Source organism: Aspergillus luchuensis, chromosome 6, assembly GCF_016861625.1.
Source record: "Aspergillus luchuensis IFO 4308 DNA, chromosome 6, nearly complete sequence".
Taxonomy (NCBI): domain Eukaryota; kingdom Fungi; phylum Ascomycota; class Eurotiomycetes; order Eurotiales; family Aspergillaceae; genus Aspergillus; species Aspergillus luchuensis.
In genome coordinates, this window is record NC_054854.1 from 3,495,493 (window position 1) to 3,521,178 (window position 25,686).

The window sequence follows — 25,686 nt, forward strand, 5'->3', positions numbered from 1 at the left end:
TCCTCTTTGGGCATTCGTCTTCACGTCCCCCAGACTTCTTCCTTTCCTCTCTTATACCATTCTCGTCATTCACACTTCTCTTTTCTCTCCATTCTAATCTCCCCCTAGTCTCGTCATGGCCGACATCACTGCCGTCGGTGAGGAGAACCCTTCTCCTACTCAGGACGACCTGCAGCAGGCCGCCGGTAACGGCGCCGCTGACAACCGCGGCACCAAGCGCTCTCGCATGAGCGCCGACGACGACGACGATGATGATGACAAGCCCGGTCGCGAGCGCAGAAAGATTGAGATCAAATTCATTCAGGATAAGTCGCGTCGCCACATCACCTTCTCCAAGCGGAAGGCGGGTATCATGAAGAAGGTGCGTGCTGTCGCGTCTCTACAGCCTCATTTCTCCCCTTCGTTATCGCCGTCAATTCTGTCGCCAACTTCAGTCCTTTCTTGATGCGTCTTTTCTCCTCGTTGTCAAGCTTGTTTTACACGTTCTTTGCCTGGAACTATTGCCGTTGGACCGGTGCTGACGCCTCAATGCGGTCGCAAAACAGGCCTACGAACTCTCTGTTCTCACAGGTACTCAAGTACTCCTGCTGGTCGTTTCCGAGACCGGTCTCGTCTATACTTTCACCACTCCGAAGCTTCAACCGCTGGTGACCAAGGCTGAGGGCAAGAACCTCATTCAGGTGAGTGCTGTGCCACTGTTTTCTCTCGTTCACTTGAGGTCGAACTTAACGCGACTGACTCTCTGTTTCTCTGTCAGGCCTGTCTGAATGCACCTGACCCCACTACCAACGAGAATGGCGTTGATGCACCCGAGGTGCCGGCTGAGACGCCAGAGGATGTTAGCCACAGCAATGTCAACCCCCAACAGTCGAATATCCCCCGTCCCGCCGGTATGCACCCCGGCTACATGACGAACGAACAACAGCAGCAGATGGCCTACTACCAGGGCCTTCAGCAGCAACAGCAGGCAGGAGGACAGTATCCTGGCATGCCTGTGGGTAACCGGATGCCCCCCCAGCACCAGCCCACGGCGTAAGCGGTGGCTATGTGTCTTCATGCCCCGCGTTTTCAAGCACCTGAGGGGCCCAGGCAGTTGTTCGCATCCTTGTCAACTCCAGCGCGTGCAGCTTTCTCCTCTACGGCCTTCCTTTGATACCCAACGATTTGTTTCCAGACATAATTCATACTATTAAAACCGGTCTACAGTGTTGTACCGCCGCGCAACGCAGAACGAAGAACCGAGATATTACCTTATAGTAATCTGTGTATAGCCTGACTCGTTGGTATTGCAGTTTACACACACACCTGAGTCGATAGCCTCGGTGTTCGCAAGATGCCTCGTGCTATTTGTCATGTTTCACCGAAGACCCTCCCTATAAAAGCCAAAAATAGCCAATGGAAAAAAAAAAGGGAAGAACAGAAAAACAAGAAAAAAGAAAAAAGGAAAATGAAGGCCAGGCTGCGCGACTGAATCTTGAAGGATGCAAGAGACTTTGATCTGGGCTCCCCAGGCTATTAATTGTTTTTCTTCGTTCCTCACATCTCCTAATCCTTTTCCTAGACGACGGTGAAAGTGGCGGTGTTTCTGGTGCTTTTACCCTACTCTTTTTTTTGTTTCCTTTCTTTCATTATTCTTACTGGCGAAGTGGTTATCTGTTTTGTCTTTCATAAATTGTTGTTTTCGTCTTGCGTTGACTAATTGACCTCCCTTGATTTCCACATGTGATTTATGCCCCCTTGCGCCAGGCTCGTCACTTGCGCTTTTCCCTCCCCCTTCGACAATGATCCTTGGCTTGCGGGCAAGTTTGAATGACGGCTCCGGAAGCAAGAAGGGGCAGAGGGGGGCGGGAGTCACGAGATAAGTTGGACGCAGAAATGGGGGGGTGTTATTTGATTGAGTAACTTGATATGATGTTGGATGGATAACCTTCATCGGGTAAGAAGTATGTCATGTATGGTATGGAGAAAACCGGAACTATTATTATTTGTCCTTCTGCTGCTCTTCCTATGACCAGTTCTCTCAATAGATAACTACATACCATACCAGTAGTCAGCAGCAAGTCGTAGATCATCACTCTCTGCCCCTCACCCACTGCACCTTATCTATGGGTACATATATGCACATCGTCATCTACCAACCCAGTATTAGGGTAGATGGTATAAAAGCAGAGCCACCTATCCCCTAACTATCTAACTTTAACCGGACACTCTGATAGAACAAAGCTGATAGTAGGTAGTAGAATCTCCAGAAAACATAAAGTGAGTGAAATGAACTGATGAAATGGAAGATGGAATGATACAAATGGAAATATGAATATAGTACTATGCCAGCTCATCTCATCCTGTAGGCAGATCTCGTGACCTGGTATATGTTTATCCCCCCCTCCTCTCTCCCTATCTATCTACCCACCTATCTATATCTATCTATTTGGGTATCCCGTGACATGGCGATCCGGCTCTGTATGATGTAAGGACTAGGTATGTGGAGAACTAAAAGCTATGAATAATGCAGGAAAAGTAGTTTTGGGAAGAAGGAATGAATGAGATTTTAAGTTTGTAGCTTGTCCTGGACTATGTATTGTGTAATTCTTATTCATTTGGGGACAGGATTTTTATCATGTTCTCGTTTAGTTTCTAGGTAACTGAATATGAAGTGAAGTGAATAAGGAGCGATGCTAGGTAATAAGGTAAAGGGAATAGGATTGTTGGTGTATGTGTAGAAAAGATGGATAATGTTAGTATGGAAGTTATTGTACATTGATTGAAAGGAATCAAGAAGAGGGTTAGGTTATCATTGATGTGTATTTATGGTGTGGGTCTAGTGGATATAATCAAAAGAGTCTGGGGTAAAATTGGATTGTGGGATGGAAATGGCGGTGCAAAAAGAGACGGAATGTAAATCTAATTTTCATTCTGTACGTCCGTCGGGACTGGCTTCGAGGTCGGAGCCCGGACTGGATGAGCTCTGTCGTCTTCCTCGATTGCTTCCGGTCCATTGGGTGAGGTATTGAAGACCGCTTCTCCAGGCTCCGCGGAGGGTGCTCCTCGGACCTGCGAGGAGATTCGAGTACCCGGTTGGTAATTCCGCGTCGGTGAGGGATTCGCGGCGACGATGCCCTGATAGTAGGTTGTCTGAGCGGTCGTCCTGGGTGCCGTAGCCGGTTGTGTAGGGTTGGGGCTTCGAAAGGAGTCCACGGTTCTCTGGAGCAGGTGCTGATGTTCGTCGTTGCCTGCTGCGATGCCCCTGATGTGCGGCTTGGGAGGATCTGCGCGGGTTCCAGGTATTTTGGTTGACTGAAAGGGTGCTGGAGCGGCGAGGTCCACGCAGGAAACTGCTTCTCATCCTGCTTCTTGATTGGGCCGATGGTGGATCTCCAAATGTGCGACTGCGCCTGGAGGAACGCATCATGGCTGCGGCATAGTCAAAGTCAGAGTCGTCCAACTCTGCCCAGATGGAAGCTGGATCGAGATCTGCCGTGGAGTCCTGTGGACTCAAGGAAGACTGAGGTAGAGGCAGACTGGGTGCTCTCTTGTGAATACTTCGCCGAGGGATTTGAGCACTGCGTAAGAGGGGCTCACGCTCCAAGTCCTCGTGGCCGTCTCTTCCCAGGCTAAGGGGTGAGGTTTCGTGCTCCTCAACAACAGCCATTCCAGGACCCAGGCCAGTCTGAGACGGTCCGACAACAGTCACAGCCGCATGGCTGTCTATGACCTCTAAGCGCCACGACAAGCAAAGGACACCTCCAAGTAAGACAATAGTTCCAAGCGATATCAGCCCAGCATGGAAGCCCGCCAGCTGGGACATTTGTCGGAAGTATATTAATCCATCTATGATGGCGATAATGTTATAGATGCAGAAGACAAATGGGTATAAGACACTGGTGCTGCATAGCTTCAGGCCCCGATGTAGATAAAATAGTTGTGAGAGAGCCAGACCGATCATGGCGAGAAGAATGACCCAAGACTGCCAGCGATCGAATTGATTGACGCGATCCACGACCGTCCGAACAAGGAGCTCCACGGCTGATTTGGCGAGCAGAAGAGAATGCGCCGATAGGATTCCACTGATCATGCCATAGCATAGACCGCGGATCAGTCGAACACGTCCGTGGGAAATTTGCAGGTGCGGCCTATATGCACCGCGTGTGTTAGGGTATTTAGAACGAGATGGAGAAGCTAGGAATTTCAGCAGGCGGGAGCCGAGATAGATGACCAGCACCAGTACGGCCGTCCCTGCCATCCAAAGTATAAAATTTCGACGCTGCAGTAGCTCCAAAAGCTGATCGAGAGTATGCGCTGGCTCCCCGACGGCGCCAAAAATGGCTATCAGGAGCGCGCCGATGCAGACCAAGACTGTGCCGATGAGCGAGTATCTGGTGAAGGCTTCACCCAGGATCAAAGTAGCAAAGATGGTATTGAAAACAAGCCCGGACTGGTATAACAGATATTAGCGATGCCCGGGAATTCACTACCTCATCTAGGGAAATCACTAACTGCTTGAAGGGTTGAAAGCACCGGAAGCGGGAGAGTAGTTATCTGGATGGTGCTGCCGACGATGTTCGCAATGACGAACATCAGCATCCCCAACTACATGGAATCAGCAAGACCGGCTTATAGCGGAAGCATTGTATAGGGAGGAGCATGAGCTGACCTGCCATCTCCGACGTTTATAAGGTGGTCGACGTATATCGTACGGGTGTTTCTCGTCCTCGAGGATATGCGACTTGCGTTGGAGGGTTAGCCCGATGGCCTGGAGACTGGTCGAGATCAACCCGACAACCACCCCAACCTAGAAACGCTTTCCAGTTAGCACAGAAGCTCGATTGCCAATGAGACGAGAACACCGGAGGGGAAGAACAAACCGCGACACTCCCCTGGGGCGATAGGTCACCAAGATTCCCCATCTCGGATATCCTCGTGCATTGGTCGCTGAGCCGGGGGACAAAGACCAGACACGCATTAGACAGGATACGACAGGACTAGTAAGACCGACTCCATTGTCCAAAGACGAGGTAGAAACCAAGAGAGAAAAGAAGAGGACTAGATCGAACCGAATGGCTGCTGTGGGGAAGAAGCAGCAGCAGTAAGTAAGTAGTAACTAGAGGGGGAAAGCGGGAGAGCAAGTGAGTTCCTGAGCGGCCGCCAAGTTGCGTTGCGAATCGATCAGCAGATCCGCCCAAGTGCAACGTTTCCCTCCGCTGCTTGTTGTTACTGCTGCTTGTTCTCCCTGTATTATCTCCCCCACCCCCAGTCACTCACCCTCCCCTCTCTATACATTCCTGCCGGTCCAGGTGAGTAATAATAGCCCCCGACTTGTTCTATTTCCAATAATATACCGGTCGCGATCCATGACCGTTGACTATTTCCACCCCCTTGATCTGGCGCAGTAGCAGGCTGACGTTGATTGACCGCCCCCCCAAAGAAAGGCACCTCCGCATCGGGAAGCTCAACTGACGTTGTCTCTCTTCCATACCCCCCCACCCACATATCGATACCCTTCGCTCTCCCCTCTACATCTTCCCGATCTATACAATTACTCTATCATCACCATGTCGCAAAGTCATGCGTTGTCCGATGACCAGGTATGTCGCCCGATCCTCGACCAGGGACCATGCATGTGCCCGCTCCCGAGCTGAGCTCATAATCGTTATCTCCAACCAGGTTGCGGGCGAGCTCCGCAAGATGACGGCCTTCATCCGGCAGGAAGCGCTGGAGAAGGCCCGTGAAATCCAGCTCAAAGCCGACGAGGAGTTCGCCATCGAGAAGTCCAAGCTCGTTCGTCAGGAGACTGCCGCTATCGACACTCAGTATGAGAAGAAGTTCAAGCAAGCTTCCATGTCCCAGCAGATCACTCGCTCTACTCTCGCCAACCGCACCCGTCTCCGTGTTCTCTCGTCTCGCCAGGAACTGCTTGATGATCTGTTCCAGCAGGCTCGTGATCAGATCTCCGGTATCGCAGCTAAGGATGCGGAGAAGTATGAGGCTGTGCTGAAGGGCTTGGTTCTCGAGGGCTTGTACGCTCTCAATGAAGATAAGGTGTCGATTCGGGCGAGGAAGCAGGATACCGACGCTGTCAAGAAGGCGATTGAGGAGGCCGCGAAGGAATTCAAGGAGACCGTCGGCAAGGAAACGTCCGCGGAGCTGGACGAGGAGGAGCCGCTGCCTGAGGGATCGTGAGTCCCCTTTCCCCTTTCCCCTTTCTTATCTCCCAAGCCTGCACCCTATATGATCTAACCGTATCAACTATAGTGCTGGTGGTGTCGTCATTATTGGTGGCCAGGGCAAGATCGAAATCAACAACACGTTCGAAGAGCGGCTGCGCCTGCTCGAAATCGACGCCCTCCCCGCCGTCCGCGAGACACTGTTCGGCAAGAACACCAACCGGAGGTTCTATGACTAGACCAATTATATGTGTCTCTTGCCAAGCGAATTTACAATACCTGAACCTGTTTCGTCGTTGCAGCCTGTATCTATGTACTCCGGTTCTTTTTTCAGGAGAGCACCATAGCCTTGTATAAAGTTCTTCAATTCTTCCTATCAGAATTCAACAGAGTTCATGCCAGAACGTCGGTTTGCTTTGGATGTTTCGAGCATTTCGCGGAGGAAAGATGGCACCGCATACTCTTAGTTTTTGCCGCAGGAGTAACATAGTAGATTCATGTATATATTGCTGCATAGCACAGAGTTGTTGAAGCCCGAGACTTTGGTGCATGTTTCACTATATCTATGGTATGATGAGCAACCCAACATGGTTCAACTATATCGCGCAACAAATTCCCAACAATGTATCCCAGGACAATAGCGATAGGCTTCACAGGACTAATCAATAAGGTATCCCGAACAAAATGAGAACAAAACAAATGAACAACAATCAAGCCTGACGCCACATATCATCATTTGTCGACTCCAACCCTGAGTCTAGCCATCCACCACCCTCGACCTCTTGTTATTATCATTGAAAGTTTATAACAAGCACCTGGACCGGCCAGTGTGCACGCTAATGCCAACATGAACGCGTTCGAGTGCATATACCCCGACGAACCATCGTTATAATGAAAGATCAGCGTAGTCCATTCTGCTTGACGAGAGAGCAAACTGTTAAAGGTCTACCACTGAAAGCAGGTGTTGTATCTCGGCGGTGGACGACAAATTAGGATGCTGTATCATGTGGCCGCAATGGCAGCTCATCGCTGTCTTTCGGAGGCTTGAAGAATGATTTGAACACGCCTTTGTTCTCTCTTCGCTCCTCAGGAACCCCGAGGATTGACTTTTTGGGACGTGGCTTTGACCTGACGGAATATACGACTCGATAATGTAGAGCCTCGATGGCTTCCTTAGCCAACGTTCGTTTCAAGTGGGAGGCACCCGAGTCCTCAATGGAAGTGAAAATGATTTTGAGCCGATCAGAAAGAGCATCAACGTCAGCGTTGAACGTCCTCTCCGCTTCTTTATCCGGAAATTCCACTTCATACCGTCCAGAATCGATGGCAATGTTAAGAAGAATGGCGACAGCTCCAAGTTCTCCGTAATCGTATTCATGCTGCCCCTTCCCTTTGTACCACTTCACATCGAACCGCTGTTGATTGAGGATGCTGGTTATACGCTTCATATTGATGAGCTTTTCTGGCGGCTCACTCAGTGGTGAAGCATCATTCAACAAGAAGGACACCGCGAGGCGGCACCGGATGAGTGCGAGCCAGTCTGAGGTTGGAAGTATATGCCTAACCAGGCGACTCTGTGACATCGCATCTTTGACAGTGTCGAATACAGTCGTGCAAACACGATGCACCTAGATGTGTTAGCGAGGTTTGGAAAACCTGACAGAAACTTGACTATACCATGTCATCGGCTGTATCGTCAGGGGCACTCTCTAGCATGGTGACGATGGTCCTCTCTAGTTCAGAACAGACCAGGAAATTGCTGGTCAATGAGACATCGAGAGTGAGACGAAATGATAGATTCAGTGCGCGCTCTCGAGTATCCTCTGCAAGCCTAATGAAATATTAGCATTTGTACGTATAACCAGATATTCCAACACTTACAGGTCTGCAGCCCCACTGAGCAACTCAAGGACAGAGACCAGCATTCCCTCACGTAGGGAGTTGTTCTTCACATTATGTTCTGCATATTGCCGTCAACGGATGCTTGTGCTTAGGCCAACGCGATGACGTACTGTTGATGTGCGCGTCTGGAACAATCGTTTCAGAAGTCGCCAATGCTTGGGAGGTTGCTCCCAACTGTTGAAAAACTTGATCGATGTCGGCCGGTTTTATGAGAGACTTGACCCGCTCAGGGTTCGCATTCTGAGCAAGATCAGCAAACTACGCCACGATTCATCCCGACTTGTCATAGCCACTGACTTTGAAAGCTCTACAAAGCGCTTGCCTGATGCTGTCTTGCGTCTCTGAAGGTACTGAGGGAAGGGTAAGCGATGAGAATAGGTGGACAAATCTCATACGAACCAGCTTTGAAAATCCACGAGATAACCTCGTCCGGCAAGTATGACCGCGATAGAGCAAAATCGATAATGCCTGAATGGAGTGCCCGCTCCCTTGAAAGCCTCTCTGTCCAACGAATCAGTAACGAGTCTACTATCAATAGCATGTACCGTACACTGACCTCGTAGTCGGAACATATAACCGTCTTTATCTATGCAGTCTTTGGGAAAGTCAACCGCTGGGGGTAATTCGCTTTTATAGTCAAAAAAGTGCCATGATTTGTCTAGGTCAAGAGCCTCTGTTCTTCGAACAGCATCTAGAAGACGTCGTAGCCCCATTTCATCGTCTTGGTCACCCAGAGCCGATGCGAGGGTATCCTCATTTAGCTGTGTGGTCGGCACGAGTGAATTGTGTTTCTCATCATCCTGCTTTCCGTTCTTTCGCAAATCTTCCTTCTCAAGAGCAGCTTTCAACTTTGCAATACCGGCCTCGGTTTCATTATCATCAACTGCTTGGACAACAAGCGAGTCTAGCGTATTGCTGTACTTTGGGACCTTAACTGGTAAGCGAGACCGATTGTCTGACTTTGCGCTGTTCACGCCGCCGTTCCGCAAGATCATTCCTGATTTAGACGTATTATTCTCTCTATCATCCTTGCTTACAAAACCAGGAGGCTTAACAAATCTCGCAAGAAGATCGTCCGGAGACTCGAACGAGCTTAATGAATCTGTATCCTCGCCATCGGAGCTGATAACAACCTCTTTTCCGTTCTTCATAACACGTTGCGATGAATTGAAACTTGTTCCTGGGGATGGATCCTTAGCTGCAGATTCTGTGCTGAGGAAGCTGTGGTGAGGCAGAGCTTCATTCTCGCCATCCTTTATGGATTGGGACAAAGACAGTTCCAGCTGGGAGTCTGGCTCCGCTGATGAAGAAGAGGGGCCATTTGAATGGCGAGATTGCGGGGACGAGTGCGATGGCTGATCGAGATCATTGCCGCGGTCACTGGTCTGAGCGCCTGGGTTCACTGCTGCAAAAGCCGGACGGTTAAAGAAACTGGTAATGCGTCGCATGCCGGACACTTTGGTGAAGGGGATATATTATGCTGCAGAGTATGACCCGCATGCTTTGTTCGGTAGATCTCCGCACTTAGCCTCTGTTGGACACGCTGGGCGCGTGCTACAGTGCGCGTGGTCACATGACCATGACTCAGCATTGTCTATTCATTTCCCAAACGGGTACAGGAAATGGACTGGTATCGACTATTGATTTTGAATACCTGGGCAGTCAGTAGTACTGCTAGTAGTAGTTTAGCCGATTTGCCAAAGACAGTTGTTCTCTGTCACTGCTAATTCGATCTATTTTTCTTTCCAGATTGTGATGTACCGCGCCGATTCACCAGTGGTGCGTCAGCTTCTCCATGCGCCATGACCGTTAATGTAGGGGTAGTCCAATACTCCGATGATTATGCGTCCTTGATTTCCATTCCATCGATCCTCGATCCTTTTCTGGTGAACCGAACACTGTATTCTCGCGTGCCCTACATTACTTACCCTTTGCTCTGTGAAAGCCTCCCTGAAAGTCTGCTTGATTGTCGACCTCCTTGTTATTCTTGCTGTTTAGACCCCAAGCTAACTATGTTCACTACCTGCAACTCACTGGGGCCAAAAAGGGTACAGCTCTTTTACTTACAAGGCTCTGCTGACTTCCTAGCCTTCGATAGTTACACGGCTGGCTCAACCTGCCAATAGTCTGTACATCACTACTCACAGTAGACAGAAAAGAATTTTTTTTTTTCTTTCGCAGGATCGTATTTGGGCGCGGTCCAGGGGTGGAAAAGTGGTGCAGATCTATCTCTAAAGTACTTTGTAGTCCCCACACCGGTTCACGGTTGATCTGACCATCTGACGCCAATCTGTCATATCTCTGCTTTGGGGGCTGGGAGATGCCCACCAGAGTGAAGTACTCTGTACATGGCAGGGCTTAGATAGTTGGCCTCCTTGTTTACTCAATCAGCCTTTTCCTTTCTCCCGGTTGTGCCATGCGGATGTGGATGCAGCTGCAGGCTGCGGTCGGTCTTGTTTGGAAGCCGCCGGGAGTTCGAAATTGGCAAAGGGGTAGGTAAAATCGCCTAATGAAACATTTTGCAGGCATATATTTTCGAGGTCCGTTTTTATATAAATGGGAAAATATGCTCAAAGCACAGTCATTTGTCGATGGAATTATTGCGGCCCCCCACGGCTACGGGTAGAGACTGTAACGCGAAATCGCAAGTTCGTGAGGTATTTAAAAATTGGGAGAATCATGGTAAATTAGCCGAGCTTTGGGGGTACGTAACGGGACTGCCTACTCAGCCTCCCGCCCAGGGTGGACATCGAGATTTGTTTGTGCTAATGGAATTGGGCGTATAATTTTGGAACATAAAACTGAAGGACACATCTTTCGAATGTCCACAGCAATACCAAAAAAAAAATAAAGCGTTGCATGCTCATATGGCTAAACATACCTGCACGCTCATTGTTAGATGATCGGTTATAGGATCTGGCTTACTGAAACAGTCACAGAGTGATCTTCTTCTAGCCCCCATAAACAGTAAAGGTTAGTATGAACTACGCGCAATAGGTATGGGACCGCGCCAAACCGCATCAGGAAGACTGGTCACCCCACTAACAGAAGCAGCCAAGACTGGAAAAGGAGTAGAATATGCATGAAGCATGACTGGGCAAAAGGGGAACGAGAATGTCAGGTACCCGTGCCTGGGGAACAATAGACATGAGTGCATTGGAGACGGATGCTTTTATATCCGGGATCCTGAAGCGCACTGGTGCTAGTAGACCCTGCACAGTCCATGTGCAATTCTACAATGCAAGACTAGGAGGACCGTTGGCTCAATATATGCAGTTAGCACGGATTTCTGTGGTACCTCCGAATCTCCGCGCTCCGTAGGTGGACCTATCCATGGATGCCATCAGCATGTGCCGTCCCGGACGGCTGTTAGCCTGTTTCAGGCTCCGTATCCCGACCCAGACTCCCAAGCACCCCCAAGGTACGGAGTACAGGAGGAAGGGGAAGCCTACCATCTAACGCGACAGCTTCCGTTCCATGAAGGGTCGTTGAGTGGTCCGGCCTGAACATATCTATACGCTGTTGTCTTGCCTATTCATGCATGTTACAATCTGGCGGTCCAATTCCTCCCTTCGGGGGAGTAATTAAAATATGTCTCATTGCTGGGATGGCGGGAGATCAGCTTCAAGTTAAGCAGTGCGACTGGAGGTGCCATTACTTGCCATGACATCCGATTGGTGTGCAAGTTAAGAATTGAAGAGATGAAGAAGGGCAAACCGGAGACACGGTGTCTATAAATAATAAACCAAGACATCGTTCGCGCAGTTTGATGAAATCCGACCAAATTCACGGAATTCCGATAATTCCGTCGAAGAGGGGCCTGGGATACACACAAAGTAGTAAGAAGACCAACGTCGAAAGGGCTCCATTCTGATCAGCGTCCTCAAATGTACCCATGCGCAGTCTAGGGCGAGGCTGGTAAACCCGGTCGGAGATTCCACACACCATGAAGTAGGCTGTAGTGGTAATCAGTACACAGTAGAGAATTTTTCAGATGACCATTGAGAAGAACAATCATGATAGGGAAAATTACCATTGTCTTCAGGCATCATATTTGGTACACAGGAGATAATAGTGGCGATTGTTGTTGTTGTTGTTGTGCTCGATTGTACTCTGTAGCAGGGGTGAGGCAGGTACCTGACGGGGGCCCGGCGCAGGACTTACAGCATCCATAGGTAAACGGCACCCCCCCATAGGCCTAGTAATCACTTCATGGATCATATCCAGGAGTTGCTTAGTAGTTTCCATGTAGATGAAACATGAACCCAAAGTCCATCTGATTGGAGACTGACCCATCTGCCCGGTTACAATTGAAAATTTACAAAGTCGGGGAGGGCATGTTTACCATACGGAGCTGACAAACACTGGAAAGTTACGCCTTTTGGCACTCCCCGTATTGTGCCTGTATTACACAGCCGTCCGTCTGCTCCCCCCGGGGGCCCTCCAGGAGGGATTGTCGGCTGGGCTGGCTCTCCAAGAAACTGACGCTGTCCTTAAGCCTCTTTCTTACTCTTGCCTCTGGAGGACCGGTTCCTTTTTTGCATGAGTTTCTTGGTTTCTTTCTTCTCGTTTGCTTTGCCCTCGACATTCTTTCGTTAATGGCACACGAATGCATAATCCTCAGTAACCCTCGATCTTTTCCCCCTCCGCTCGTTTCACCTTCCTGACTGCCTTGTGTTTGGGCGTCCCTTGGTGTTAATTGACGCTTCATTCCTTCTCGTTCACGTTTGACCTACTTAAGCGCCTATCAGCATAAATTGCGAACCTGCCTACTCACCAGTCCCTGTACATACGGCCTTCGATTTCCTACTGCACTCAAAACAAAACCCGCGACGGAAATAACAAGTCGATCTCGCGAGCTGGCTGCGCTGCCGGAGTCCAGCTCGTCGCTGCGGATGCTATCCTTTCAACGGTTCAACCAGCACATCGCTCATTTTATGCCCTTGATAGGGCTGACAGTAGCCTAAATGGCTTCAATCGACTTGGGCGCAGAGTTCAATGACAGCGGTAACGACATCCGGGAGGTTAGCAGCAACGTTTCGAAACCGACAAAGCGCCAACGATGGGCAACACAACGCAGAGCCGGCGCAGGCGGCACCCGGAAGCGCGTCTCAATAGTGGATCGCTTGCATAAGAAGAACCTAGATGCGAAGGAGGAGATGCCGAAAACAAGTACAGCCAATTCCCCTACGTCGATGAAATCACCTACTTCTCAACAAACAACTACAAGCACGGAAAGCCCTACGGGATCTAGCAACAGACGCATTTACTTCAATATTCCTATACCGGAGAGCGAAAGGGACGAAGACGGCCGTCCCATGGCAGCGTATCCTAGAAACAAGATCCGGACCGCAAAATATACTGCTTTGTCTTTCGTTCCGAAAAACATTTGGTTCCAGTTCCAGAACATTGCAAATATCTATTTCCTCTTCATCATTATTCTGAGTGTATGACCCTATCCTTGAGATATAGTGCAGAGTACTGGAAACGCTCATTGAAAGCTCTAGTTTTTCTCGATCTTCGGCGTCTCTGATCCCGCCCTTAACACCGTGCCTCTTATCGTCATTGTTGTGCTTACCTCGATCAAAGATGCCATCGAAGACTTTCGGCGTACAGTTCTGGACAACGAACTGAACAACTCTCCCGTATACCGCTTAATAGACTGGACCAACGTGAATTCTACCGAGGATAATGTATCTCTCTGGCGCCAGTTCAAAAAAGCGTGTACTAGGGCGACGGTCCAGACCTACAGGGCGATGAAGGGCCTTGCCCAGAAGAACAAGAACTCTCAGCAACAAGTCAAAGACAACCGGCGGTTGACATTTATGACGACCGTATCGCCAAGGGCTTCAATGTCTTCCCAGCAAGACGAGGACGACGCTATCCAGATGACTCCCGTTTCCACACCAGCACCAGAGGCACGCCCGGACTGGCCACTTCCAGTTGGCAATCATGACCAATATTTGCACCCCGACAAATTGGCTCGGGATAGCTTGGCTACTCCAACTCCTGCTGCTCATCCACCGAAAGGCGGCAGTATAGTGGATATGTCAAAGCAGACGCTGGGTAATGCTCGTTTCAAGCGTGACTTTTGGAAAAATATCCAAGTTGGAGACTTTGTTCGTTTGTACAATGGGGATCAAATCCCCGCTGATATCGTTCTGCTCTCGACTTCCGACCCGGACGGCGCGTGCTACGTGGAAACGAAGAGTTTGGATGGTGAAACGAACCTGAAGGTCAGGCAAGCCCTAAATTGTGGGCGTCAAGTTCGACATGCTAGAGATTGCGAAAAATGTGAGTTCGTGATTGATAGCGAGGCTCCTCACCCGAACCTGTATGCCTACAATGGTGCTTTGCGCTGGGAACAGCGCGATCCAACCTACTCAGACACCCCTCGAAAGGAGATGGTTGAGCCGATAACAATCAACAACGTGCTCCTCCGCGGTTGCTTCCTTCGCAATACAGAATGGGCCCTCGGAGTCGTTATCTTTACCGGAGAAGAAACCAAAGTCATGCTGAACTCTGGTGAAACTCCTTCCAAAAAGCCTCGGCTCGCCAAGGATCTTAATTGGAACGTCATATATAACTTCGTCATTCTATTCATCATGTGCCTTATCTGTGGCATTGGCAACGGGATCGCCTGGGGTGATCCTGAAGCATCGCTTGACTACTTTGATTTTGGGTCATACGGAAGTACACCTGCTGTTACCGGTCTCATTACCTTCTGGGTCGCAGTCATCTTATTCCAAAACTTGGTGCCTATTTCGCTATATATTTCACTCGAAATTGTCCGAACCATTCAAGCTGTGTTTATTCACAGTGATGTGTTTATGTATTATGACAAGCTGGGAATGTCATGTGTACCCAAGTCTTGGAATATTTCCGATGACGTCGGTCAAATCGAATACATCTTCTCAGACAAGACTGGAACGCTGACTCAGAATGTCATGGATTTCAAAAAGTGTACCATCAATGGAGTCTCGTATGGCGAAGCATTCACGGAAGCGCAGATTGGCATTGTTCGACGAGAAGGAGGCGACGCTGATGCTGTAGCCGCAAGAGCCCGCGAAAAGCTGGCTGCCGACACAGTCATGATGGTTGATATGCTTCGCAAAATGTATGACAACCCTTATATGCGCGAGGAAAACTTGACTTTTATAGCGCCAAGCTACGTCGCGGACTTGGGCGGCCAAGCCGGTGAGGAGCAACGGAAAGCAACAGAGCACTTCATGCTAGCCCTTGCGGTGTGCCATACTGTCATTACCGAGCATACTCCTGGAGATCCCCCGCAAATCGAGTTTCAAGCGCAATCCCCAGACGAGGCTGCTCTTGTCAGCACAGCAAGAGACTGTGGCTTTACTCTTCTTGGCCGATCAAATGATGATCTTATTGTCAACGTCCTCGGCGAGGAGAGGACATATACGGTTCTCAATACCTTGGAATTCAACTCAACGAGAAAACGAATGAGCGCAATCCTCCGCATGCCTGATGGTAGTATACGGCTCTTCTGTAAGGGTGCGGATAGTATCATCTATTCGCGTCTGGCCCCAGGCAAGCAGCAGGAGCTTCGAAAGACAACTGCAGAGCACTTGGAAATATTTGCAAACGAAGGTCTGCGAACTTTGTGTATTGCATATCGAGATCTCAGTGAAGACGAATACCGAGCGTGGAGCAAGGAACATGATTCGGCTGCTGCTGCTCTCACTGACCGCGAAGAGAAGCTCGAGCAGGTAGCAAGCGAGATAGAGCAAAACCTCATGCTTATAGGCGGTACAGCGATTGAGGATAGATTGCAAGATGGGGTTCCGGACACCATTTCATTGCTAGCAGATGCAGGAATCAAGCTATGGGTTCTCACTGGCGACAAGGTCGAGACTGCGATCAACATTGGCTACTCATGCAACCTTCTCAGCAATGATATGGAGCTGATAGTGTTCAATGTTCCTGGAGATCAGCTAGAGCGCGCATCACAGGAACTGGACAACCAGCTGCAGCGGTTCGGACTGATTGGTTCGGATGCAGAACTTCTTGCCGCTCGTCACGATCATAGGCCGCCACCGCCAACACATGCCGTTGTTATTGACGGTGATACGCTCAAGTTGATGCTCGGCGATGAGCTGAAGCAGAGGTTTCTCCTACTATGCAAGCAGTGTAAATCAGTTTTATGTTGTCGCGTGAGTCCTGCTCAGAAGGCGGCTGTCGTGCGGCTGGTCAAGAATGGTCTCAACATTATGGCTCTTTCAATTGGTGATGGCGCCAATGATGTCGCCATGATTCAGGAGGCTGATATCGGTGTCGGTATACTTGGTGAAGAAGGTGGCCAGGCGGCCATGTCCTCTGACTATGCCATCGGCCAATTTCGATTCTTGCAGCGCCTTGTTCTGGTCCATGGAAGATATTCCTACCGACGGATGGCAGAAACAACTGCAAACTTTTTCTATAAGGTACAGTATCCTGCACAAAGCCCCCATCTACAGCGAGCTGACCTACCCCTAGAATCTGGTTTGGACGATTGCTCTGTTTTGGTACTCATTCTTCAATAATTTCGACGGCTCGTACCTTTTCGACTACACATACATTGTTCTAGTCAATGTCGCCTTCACGTCATTGCCCGTTATCTTGATGGGCATATTTGACCAAGATGTTGACGACAAAGTCTCATTAGCCGTTCCCCAGTTGTACATGAGAGGCATTGAGCAGAAGGAATGGTCACAACTAAAGTTCTGGTATGGCGTGATCTGCTATTTAGTGAGACAATCACTAACGGAAATAGGCTTTATATGCTCGATGGCTTTTATCAGTCCATCATTTGCTTCTTCATGCCCTATCTTTTGTACAGCCCGTCAACTTTTGTGCACTCTAATGGCAAGGACGTCAGTGACCGGACGCGAATGGGTGTCCTCGTGGGCTCCAGTGCTGTTATTGCTAGCAACACCTACATCTTGATGAACTGCTACCGCTGGGATTGGTTAACGGTCTTAATTAATGTCGTCAGCTCCCTTCTTATCTTCCTTTGGACCGGCATCTACTCCTCATTGGAAGCATCAACAACCTTCTACAACGCAGGGGCCCAAGTGTACAGTGCCCTGTCATATTGGGTTGTGCTTTTGTTGACGGTTACGATATGCCTCCTGCCGCGCTTCACTGTTAAAGCGTTTCAAAAGGTTTTCTTCCCTCTCGACGTGGATATCATTCGTGAGCAGGTCTCTCAGGGTAAATTCAAGTTCCTGGACCAGTATGAAGGAACAGTTCCTCCGAGGGCGGCAGCGGCGGCAGCAGCAGGATCTACCGCCTTTAGTGATGAGTCGTCGACATCTTCCGACTTCGTGAAGCCTATTCAACCCAGCTTGAAACAAGATCCCTTTTCGGATGAACAGCAGATATACTCTCCCTCCATCGTTCCCACCATTCACACTCACCGGCCACGCGGAAGCAACGGGACAAATTATGCGTCAAGCCTTGACACGACTCGACTGCCTCATGCACAGCCAGTTGATTATATTCATCAATCATCTGAACGAACACGACATTCATTCGAGAGAGTACAACATGGCTTCGGTGTGCCTCACGATTATTCAGCAGGAGAGCTGACAAGAGAGTCATCTTTTGCTGGTGCCCAAGAACCGCATAGCCCTCTCCATGGTGCTCACGACCCTCCGTTCCACGCCATATAACCTCGTCTCTTATCTTGCAGCGTACATAGCTTTATATTTTCCGCGCCTCTCATTTTCAAACACTGTTCTTTCAATGTTTCCCTTGACGAAAACCCTGTCTCCTTTTCTGTCTATGCAATCAATCTGTTACCCATTTCTGTTTGACGAGCAAATTCCCATATTCCCCGATAGAAGGCGTTCGGTTCAGAATCGGTTGGAGGTCCGGCGCAAGTGTGATTTTATCTCCTGTTATAACTTTTTTGCATTGATTTCATCAGCGCCTGGGGTCACCCCCAGTTCTTTCGTTCTACCGACACTGAAGGCCCTATGCTATGACAAACGGCCTGAAAGTCTTCACACAAACCCTTTCCTTCTAATTCCTGTACAAAGATTTTCTACCAAATGCGCATTCACTCAAGGAACCTTTCTTCTTTATCCCTTCTGTTCAATTGATTTCAAGCATCTCCGCATATGTTTCTTGGATTGGTACTAGTACTTCGGGGCCGGCACGTGGAAACGAATCATATGCGGGGTGGAGGTTATGGGACTTATGTATTCTACCGAAGAACTCAATGAGTACTGCTGATGCGGGTATCACTTCCGTAAGACTCCTTTGTATCCACCTTGAATTTGGTGAATCGGTGTAGATTCACCACCACTCCTGGAATTGGTCTGTACTTTCCCATTTGGGTAAAGAAGCGGAAGGCGAATCTTGCCTCGAGGCGCGTCAAGGCGCGTAAAGTGGCTGACCACACGGCTTCACCGCCTTTGACGTCCTCCAATCACGACGACTGCAAGGACCGCGCCGGTTTACTCCGTCCTTCATTTCACTTCTCCAAATCGGCTTTCTCTCTTTGCGAATCTTATTCCCTTTTCTCACTTCTTCTTTTCCCCTAGCTGACTCGGGGGGTGCAATTCTTGACTCACGGTGTGGACCAGATCTGACTTCTCATTCCGGTCATTGCCATCACCTCCAGTCTATACACACTTGATCGCCGGTTTGTGCTGAGCACATTCCGACTCTCTAATTTCCCCTCAGGTGCTCAGTTGCAACGGGTAGCCATGGTTCTATAGTAGGCTACCCTGGGATGCTTCTTTCTTTGCGTTGTCGCTAGAGAAAGCTCGATCTCGGCCTGTTTTTAGAGGAATGCGCTGTTTCCCTGACATAGCTGAAATACTGAAGAGACAGCCATGGAATTCATGGATATTATTGGGTGGGTATAGACTTCATATTAGTATTGCTTTCTACTGACGCGTAATAACTCTTGTTCAACAGAGAGCTACAATCGCTCCCCGATAGTATTCATATTCTTTGCCCCCGAAAACACGATGACGACCATGCGCGGTACGATGATGTGAACCAAGTGGATGAAACTGGGAAGTCTGTTGCGGATTTGGTGTCGGAGGCCAACAGCCGCAAGGAGAAGTTCTTGTCATGCATGAGGATATTGGCGTATAATCAAGAGGGGGTGGAGGAAGTACAGACGTGGATATGGAGAAAATTGGACGACTCACTTGAGAAGTGCGACCTCTGCATCAAGCAATACTATACAGGAAAGATATGGCTCATGGAACATCTCAAGGAAAGTTATGATGATGAGGATATTGACAAGTTTTCTCGGTTGCTTGACGAATGGGACATCAAGCGTATTACAAGAAATCTCACAACGGCGACAGCAAAGCTCAAAGAAGTCCCGCCCCAAGAGATCGGGCTCCATGTGCTGGATCGAGCTTCTCTACTCTCAATATTTGAGACTTTGAGTTGTGACGCTATGCTCCGTAATGACAGCCTTCTGCAGGAGTACTTTGATGTACCGTTCAAATTAATACAGACGAAACGCAGTCTGAAAGTGTCTGACTACATCCCCGCCGTCACTCGATTTCTTTTTGACCCCAACCAAAACCGCAGCTTCTGGGCCATCCATTCTTGGATGCGTTACGCTCGTCCCCCGACGACAATGGAATTCGACTGGGCAGTCAAAGAAGGGCTTCTTGATGCGCTAAGGACGGCTTCCCAGCAGCCGACGCAATTAGCTGTAATCCAACGGCTGTGGCGTGGTATGCAGCTTGTCGTAAGAAGATTGGACAAGGACCAGATTACCCATCATTTACGGGCGCTGGAAATTGATCCCTGCCGCCTCTCTGTGGACCACCTCGGTATCCAATCTCCCGGGCTACGCTTCCTCCTGAACACCATACAGATATTCCTGGAAAAGGCACCGGGTGACTTCTGGGATGCAATGCAAACAATATCGCCTCAGGCCTTGATTGAGCTAGTCTTCTATAACCCTCAGTTGGATGCTTTCTTGATGCAAGCTACTGAGGGTGAGCCGTACGAGAAATCTGCAATGAAGGACATGTTGTCATGGATTAGTCCATTCATGTCGTCACTGAAAGGTGCTCATCAACCTTCGGCCTGCAGATCCCTTGTCTACCAGCTTCTTGACCGATTGCAAGATGTGCGATTCCCGAATCTCGCCCGTTACCATTGTTTTCATACCGGACTAGCGATATTGCTCCATACACTTCGCAGTTTCACCGACCACGAGTCGTCAAGGGGATCTGTGGAGCGTATTGTGTTGTCAGAGACCCTGGGCGTCGTAAGCGCCAATATTGAAACCATTCTGAAGCCTCCTCAGTTTGCGGTTGAGCAGGGTCGTCAGCGAGAAATAGCCTCTCTCTGTATGGATGTCATTCGCAACACGCTTGCTCTCGAGTGCCAATCGCTCAAGAGTGATTACGAAGTTATCCTCCGACACAATACATTACAGCATGGTGTGAGTACATATTCGGCTACTATATGGGATGCAGTCGTCAAACATTTGCATGAAGACAATCTGGCCCTGTCAACGTCGGCATTGCTTGGAATTTTGCCGCTGGTCGGTCTCGAGAAGTTTCCCACGAAAGGAGAATCTAGCCCGGAGAAGACACATTTCAATGTTATTTACGGGCATCTCACTCATCTCTCCTGCCAAATTATAGAGCGCCTTGCAGATTTTAGGCCCGAGCATCTTGATGAACTTTTCAAGAGTCAAGATACTAGTAGTGCTCTGATTTCTGCTCTTTTCGCGGCAGATTTGAACACTTACCAGGCTGCTGTTGATCTCATCAAGAATGTTAGCGGTCAGTCTGCTCGGCGGGATGCAATCTCCCATCTTCTGCAATCCTTCTTCATCACGACCATGTATGGGCTGAGTTGGTCTTTCCGACGCATCTCGAACATGAAGACCTTTGCCTCTGCCCCGAGGATGTTACACACAGGGACGGACATTGTTGATATCCTCTGCGATAGTCAAACTGGCATGCTGAGAACACGGAAACTCGCTGACCGCAGGGAAGTATTGTCACTGCAGAAACTCTGGGAGTATCTCTGGCAAGCTTTGACAACAATCTTCGACGAGACAGAGACATGGCACTTGAGAGGAAACGACAAGGCTGTGATGTTAGAGTTCTGTCGAGATACCATCCAATTTGCAGATCTCCTTTTCGGGCAGTATGGTGTCTTCTTGAGCGCTGTCGTTGACGCAGATCCAAATCAAGAGAACTCTGCCCGTGAGAACTTCCTCAAGTCTGCAACCACAACGATGAGCGCAATGGTCAAATGGCTTCGGCTGAAAGATGAATACTTAGCGACAACCTTGGTTGGGCTTGTGTCTAAGATTCTGCGACGCTTAGGGGAACTAAGCGTAACCACCGTGAAACAGGATGCATTGAGCTTCATCGAGGGCGTGGCAGTTAATGGTTCTATTAAGACTATATTGACACTGCGCGAAAAGGCGGAGCTTGTACGAGCTCTTGAAGCCTACTACAAGAAGCCTGTTGTTACTGCTTCCACCGCCAGCCTCAAGAAGCAGAGCACGATCACGGCTTTCGCCAAACCAGCCGAGCTTTCAGCCACCCCAAGCCCGTCTAGGTCCGCTGATGACTATGACGATAACGTCCCAGATGATGTCTTGCTTCAGCTGTCGAGGTCTGTCGAGCTCAATAAGGAAAGGGTAGCTACAGAAGCCAAGAAAAAGGCAGAAAGAGCTGCCAAGGCCCTTCCAGCAATCCCCAAACCATCCCCAGCGCCCTTAAGACCAGCTGTGACTGTCCAAGCTTTCCGTGAGAAGCGGGAAAGAGAACGAGAAGCCAAGAAGAAGCGTGATATGGCTGAGCTAGCGCGCCTAAAGAAGGGCCTTCCCGCGCTAGGTGTGGCTGAGCAGACCGCTGAACAGGGCTCTGGGCTTGCTGGAATTGGAGTCAAGGGCAAGGACCACACCCCTGCTGAGAGTATGATGGTCTCATCTGGATCGGAATCGGAATCAGAAAGCGAAGATGAGATCGATAAAGAGCTTTTCGGGGCCAAAACCAGGAAGCCTGATGCGGTTAAGGCATACGAGGAGAGCAAGCGGATGTCATTGAAGCAACAAGGGCCAGTCAAGAAGATCAAGCAAGTGCGGTCTGCAAAAGATATGCGTGCACGACTCGCACCCGATCTCTCCTCTTTGCACCGCACAATACTTGCCTGGGACTTCTTCGCGAATGGCGATCTTCCGCCAAACTCCGGACGTACGGATTACAGCCTAGTTTCTAACGCTTTCAGAGACCCTGTCGAATATCAAAGAACATTCGAGCCGCTCCTTATCCTGGAGGCATGGCAAGGATTTCAGTCCTCGAAGGAAGAGGGTACATTTAAGCCTTTTGAAGTGAAAGTTGCCACGCGGTTGTCTGTGGACTCGTTCGTCGAAGTCAGTACGGCTATACCAGCTATGGAGGCCAAGGACTTTGGGCTTGGTGAAGCCGACATTGTCCTGCTGTCGAAAGCAAGCTCACCGACCGGCGATTCATCGGCTCCTCATTGCTTAGCCAGGGTCTCTGGCATCAACAGAAAGAAGGGAATGGTCGAGATTTCCTATAGAGTTAACCCCGGTAATCCTTTCATCAATTCTCTTGGTCCGGGAGCCATAATCTGGGGCGCAAAGATTACGTCCCTAACCCCACTGGAACGTGAATATGGTGCACTCATGGCTTTGCAGTATTATGACCTCTGTGAAGAGATTGTAAGAGCGAAGCCATCACCGATCCTGAATTACTCGGATGCCAGTCTGAAGCCCATTGCAGAGAATTATACAGTCAATTCTGCACAAGCCAAAGCAATCAAGTCTGCGCTTGATAATGATGCTTTCACTCTGATCCAGGGACCTCCAGGATCTGGAAAGACCAAGACAATTGTGGCACTCGTAGGTGCCTTATTGAGTAATGTCCTTGGTAACCAAGGTGTTGCTATTTCACGACCCATGGGAAATGCCAAGCCTGCTGGTGGAAGGACGACTACATCGAAGAAGCTCTTGGTTTGCGCTCCCAGTAATGCCGCTGTTGACGAGTTGGTCATGAGATTCAAGGAGGGAGTGAAGACTATACATGGTCGTCAGGAGAAGCTCTCTGTTATCCGCTTAGGAAGAAGCGATGCTATCAACACCAATGTACTTGACGTCACCCTAGATGAGTTGGTCAACGCTAGGTTAAACCAGACAGCACGCAAAGATCCAGGGGAGCGCGATCTACAGAAAATCTACATGGAGCACAAAGCTGCAGATACCGCTTTCAAGGAGACTCGGGCTCGGATGGATCAGTGCCGAGCACAAGGATTGCCCGTTCCTGCGGAGTTGGAGCGAGAATTTGACCTGCTAAAGAAGAAGAAGACACAACTGAGTCAGGAGATTGATAGCGCCAGAGACAAGAACCACTCGGCAGCTCGAGACGCTGAACTAACTAGGCGACGTATTCAGCAGGAGATCATCGATGGCGCTCATGTTATATGTGCGACGCTGAGCGGAAGTGGCCACGAAATGTTCCAAAACCTCAGCATCGAGTTCGAAACCGTTGTTATTGATGAAGCGGCACAGTCGATTGAATTGAGTGCGTTGATCCCGTTGAAGTACGGTTGTTCTAAATGTATTCTCGTCGGTGATCCCAAGCAATTACCGCCAACTGTCTTGTCAAAGGTCGCTTCCAAGTTCCAATACGAGCAAAGTCTGTTCGTCAGAATGCAAGCCAACCACCCGAGGGATGTGCACTTGCTGGATATCCAATACCGTATGCATCCAGAAATCAGTGCTTTCCCTAGTTCTGCGTTCTACGATGGCCGACTACAAGATGGTCCTAACATGGCTCAACTTCGCGTTCGGCCTTGGCATCAAAGTGAACTTCTCAGCCCTTACCGATTTTTCGACGTGCAAGGTCTTCATCAGAGTGCTGCAAAGGGACACTCGTTGATCAACATAGCAGAACTTAGGGTGGCTATGCAGCTGTATGAACGCTTGGTGACAGATTTCCGTGCCTTCAATTTCGATCGGAAGATCGGTATCATTACGCCATATAAGGGCCAACTGAGAGAACTCAAGACACAGTTCGCTGCCAGATATGGCAACGAGATCTTCAACAAAATCGACTTCAACACAACGGATGCTTTCCAGGGTAGAGAAAGCGAAGTTATCATCTTTTCTTGTGTGCGAGCCTCCAATAAAGGCATAGGTTTCTTGGCCGACATCCGTCGTATGAACGTCGGTCTCACACGTGCCAAGTCATCTCTTTGGGTTCTGGGAAATTCTCAGGCGCTTGTCCAAGGCGAGTTTTGGAATGGTTTAATTAAAGACGCACGCCGAAGGAATGTATATACGGATGGTGATGTACTCAAGATCCTCCAGCGGCCACAGTTCACTGGGTATCAGAACGTCGACATGCTGGATGCACAGACTGAGGCTTCAGTGGTGCAGTCGAGGGCTGCATCGGCTGCACCTGTCTCACGACCTTCGTCAGCATCTGCGCGTAACTCCCCATCAGTGTCTGTTTCCGAACAAGAAACTCCTCCGGTGCCTCCCGATGGCCCATCTGGAGGCGGAAATGGCCTGGATGAGACCCGCACGTGCGGATATTGTGGAAGTTTCGCTCACATGACACATAACTGCGACAATATTGACGCAAAAGAGGCAACCAGGGGTACCTGCCACAGATGTGGGGAAACTGGGCACACACGCTTCCATTGTACTGCTCCGCGATGTGTGGAATGCGGACAGTTTGGACATGTCTCACGCGAGTGCCGATCCACTAAGACTCTACCGAAACATGAGAGATCCAAAATTGCGCGGGAGGAGTCCTATCACGTACAGAACCAGAAGCAAAGAACGGAGCGCCAACGACAAAGGCAACTCGGAGGTCATGATCCCAAGGTGCCTGTTGTCCAAGCTACGCCGAGTGATGATGGCAGTGGCCCAGTGAAGAGGAAACGTAACGACTCGCCACCGACAAATGCTTCGAAGGCCTCGCGGCCGCGGACTGATAAAGCAAACGCTCCTCCACCCGAGGCTCCCAAGGGTCCGCGACGTGGCAAGATTGATGCTAACATTCCATCCAATACAGAGGTAAGAGTAACCTGTACACTTGCTTGCGATAACAACTAATCACTTCTGTAGGGATTGGTAAGACCATCTCGGGATGGCCCAGCGTATGGTCCTCTTGACAAAGGCAAAGCTACTATCAACGGTCCTCAACCAGGACCGGGCCCCGCCAACGTATGTTTGGTCTCCATATGAGCATATGACACACTGTTTACTAATTTGATTTTGCCTGTAGGCACCCCCACGTTCTGGACCACCAAGACCCGGGAATGGCGCCCGACCTCCCCCGATGCGGAAAAAGAAGGAAGCCGATCCATTCATTAGGCCAAAGCGGAGATAGATAATGCGATGCCTCATGGCAGTTTGGCATATCCATCCTCGCTATGTTTTCTTTTCTCTTCTCTTCTCTTCTTTACTTTTTTCTTTTGGGAGACCTATCACACACTCCATGGGTCTAATGACCGACAGTATGACATGTTGGTCCTTTACTTGCATGCATATGAGCGAGCATGGCGGCTTTTCAGTGTCTTTACCCCATTTTGTTTGATTCTGTATATGCATTCGGGCCGTCTTGCTTGGATGTCACGCTTC

At 49.5% G+C, this 25,686-nt stretch overlaps 6 protein-coding genes across 6 annotated transcripts; 4 read left to right on the forward strand and 2 right to left on the reverse strand.

Annotated features, from left to right (window-relative positions):
* Nucleotides 1-115: 115 nt before the first annotated feature.
* Nucleotides 116-1,036, forward strand: MCM1 (MADS-box domain-containing protein; the record flags this gene model as incomplete). The annotated part of the gene is made up of 3 exons (XM_041693421.1): nucleotides 116-361; nucleotides 546-680; nucleotides 758-1,036. 3 exons carry the CDS (start codon nucleotides 116-118, stop codon nucleotides 1,034-1,036), a joined length of 660 nt encoding a protein of 219 aa, XP_041546709.1.
* A 1,872-nt stretch (nucleotides 1,037-2,908) lies between these two features.
* Nucleotides 2,909-4,904, reverse strand: AKAW2_61212A (DUF803 domain protein; the record flags this gene model as incomplete). Its single annotated transcript, XM_041693423.1, has 4 exons — nucleotides 2,909-4,432; nucleotides 4,495-4,587; nucleotides 4,652-4,789; nucleotides 4,863-4,904. The coding sequence occupies 4 exons, from the start codon at nucleotides 4,902-4,904 to the stop codon at nucleotides 2,909-2,911; spliced, it is 1,797 nt and encodes a 598-aa protein (XP_041546710.1).
* Nucleotides 4,905-5,549: 645 nt separating this feature from the next.
* Nucleotides 5,550-6,400, forward strand: VMA4 (H(+)-transporting V1 sector ATPase subunit E; the record flags this gene model as incomplete). Its single annotated transcript, XM_041693424.1, has 3 exons — nucleotides 5,550-5,582; nucleotides 5,662-6,173; nucleotides 6,250-6,400. 3 exons carry the CDS (start codon nucleotides 5,550-5,552, stop codon nucleotides 6,398-6,400), a joined length of 696 nt encoding a protein of 231 aa, XP_041546711.1.
* Nucleotides 6,401-7,150: 750 nt separating this feature from the next.
* Nucleotides 7,151-9,511, reverse strand: AKAW2_61214A (uncharacterized protein; the record flags this gene model as incomplete). Its single annotated transcript, XM_041693425.1, has 7 exons — nucleotides 7,151-7,789; nucleotides 7,839-7,992; nucleotides 8,043-8,121; nucleotides 8,174-8,303; nucleotides 8,361-8,413; nucleotides 8,463-8,564; nucleotides 8,620-9,511. The coding sequence occupies 7 exons, from the start codon at nucleotides 9,509-9,511 to the stop codon at nucleotides 7,151-7,153; spliced, it is 2,049 nt and encodes a 682-aa protein (XP_041546712.1).
* A 3,519-nt stretch (nucleotides 9,512-13,030) lies between these two features.
* Nucleotides 13,031-17,737, forward strand: AKAW2_61215S (uncharacterized protein; the record flags this gene model as incomplete). The annotated part of the gene is made up of 4 exons (XM_041693426.1): nucleotides 13,031-13,510; nucleotides 13,571-16,507; nucleotides 16,560-16,789; nucleotides 16,837-17,737. The coding sequence occupies 4 exons, from the start codon at nucleotides 13,031-13,033 to the stop codon at nucleotides 17,735-17,737; spliced, it is 4,548 nt and encodes a 1,515-aa protein (XP_041546713.1).
* A 1,170-nt stretch (nucleotides 17,738-18,907) lies between these two features.
* SEN1 (putative tRNA-splicing endonuclease) lies at nucleotides 18,908-25,435 on the forward strand (the record flags this gene model as incomplete). Its single annotated transcript, XM_041693427.1, has 4 exons — nucleotides 18,908-18,930; nucleotides 18,993-25,119; nucleotides 25,171-25,269; nucleotides 25,331-25,435. 4 exons carry the CDS (start codon nucleotides 18,908-18,910, stop codon nucleotides 25,433-25,435), a joined length of 6,354 nt encoding a protein of 2,117 aa, XP_041546714.1.
* Between the last annotated feature and the right edge of the window lie 251 nt (nucleotides 25,436-25,686).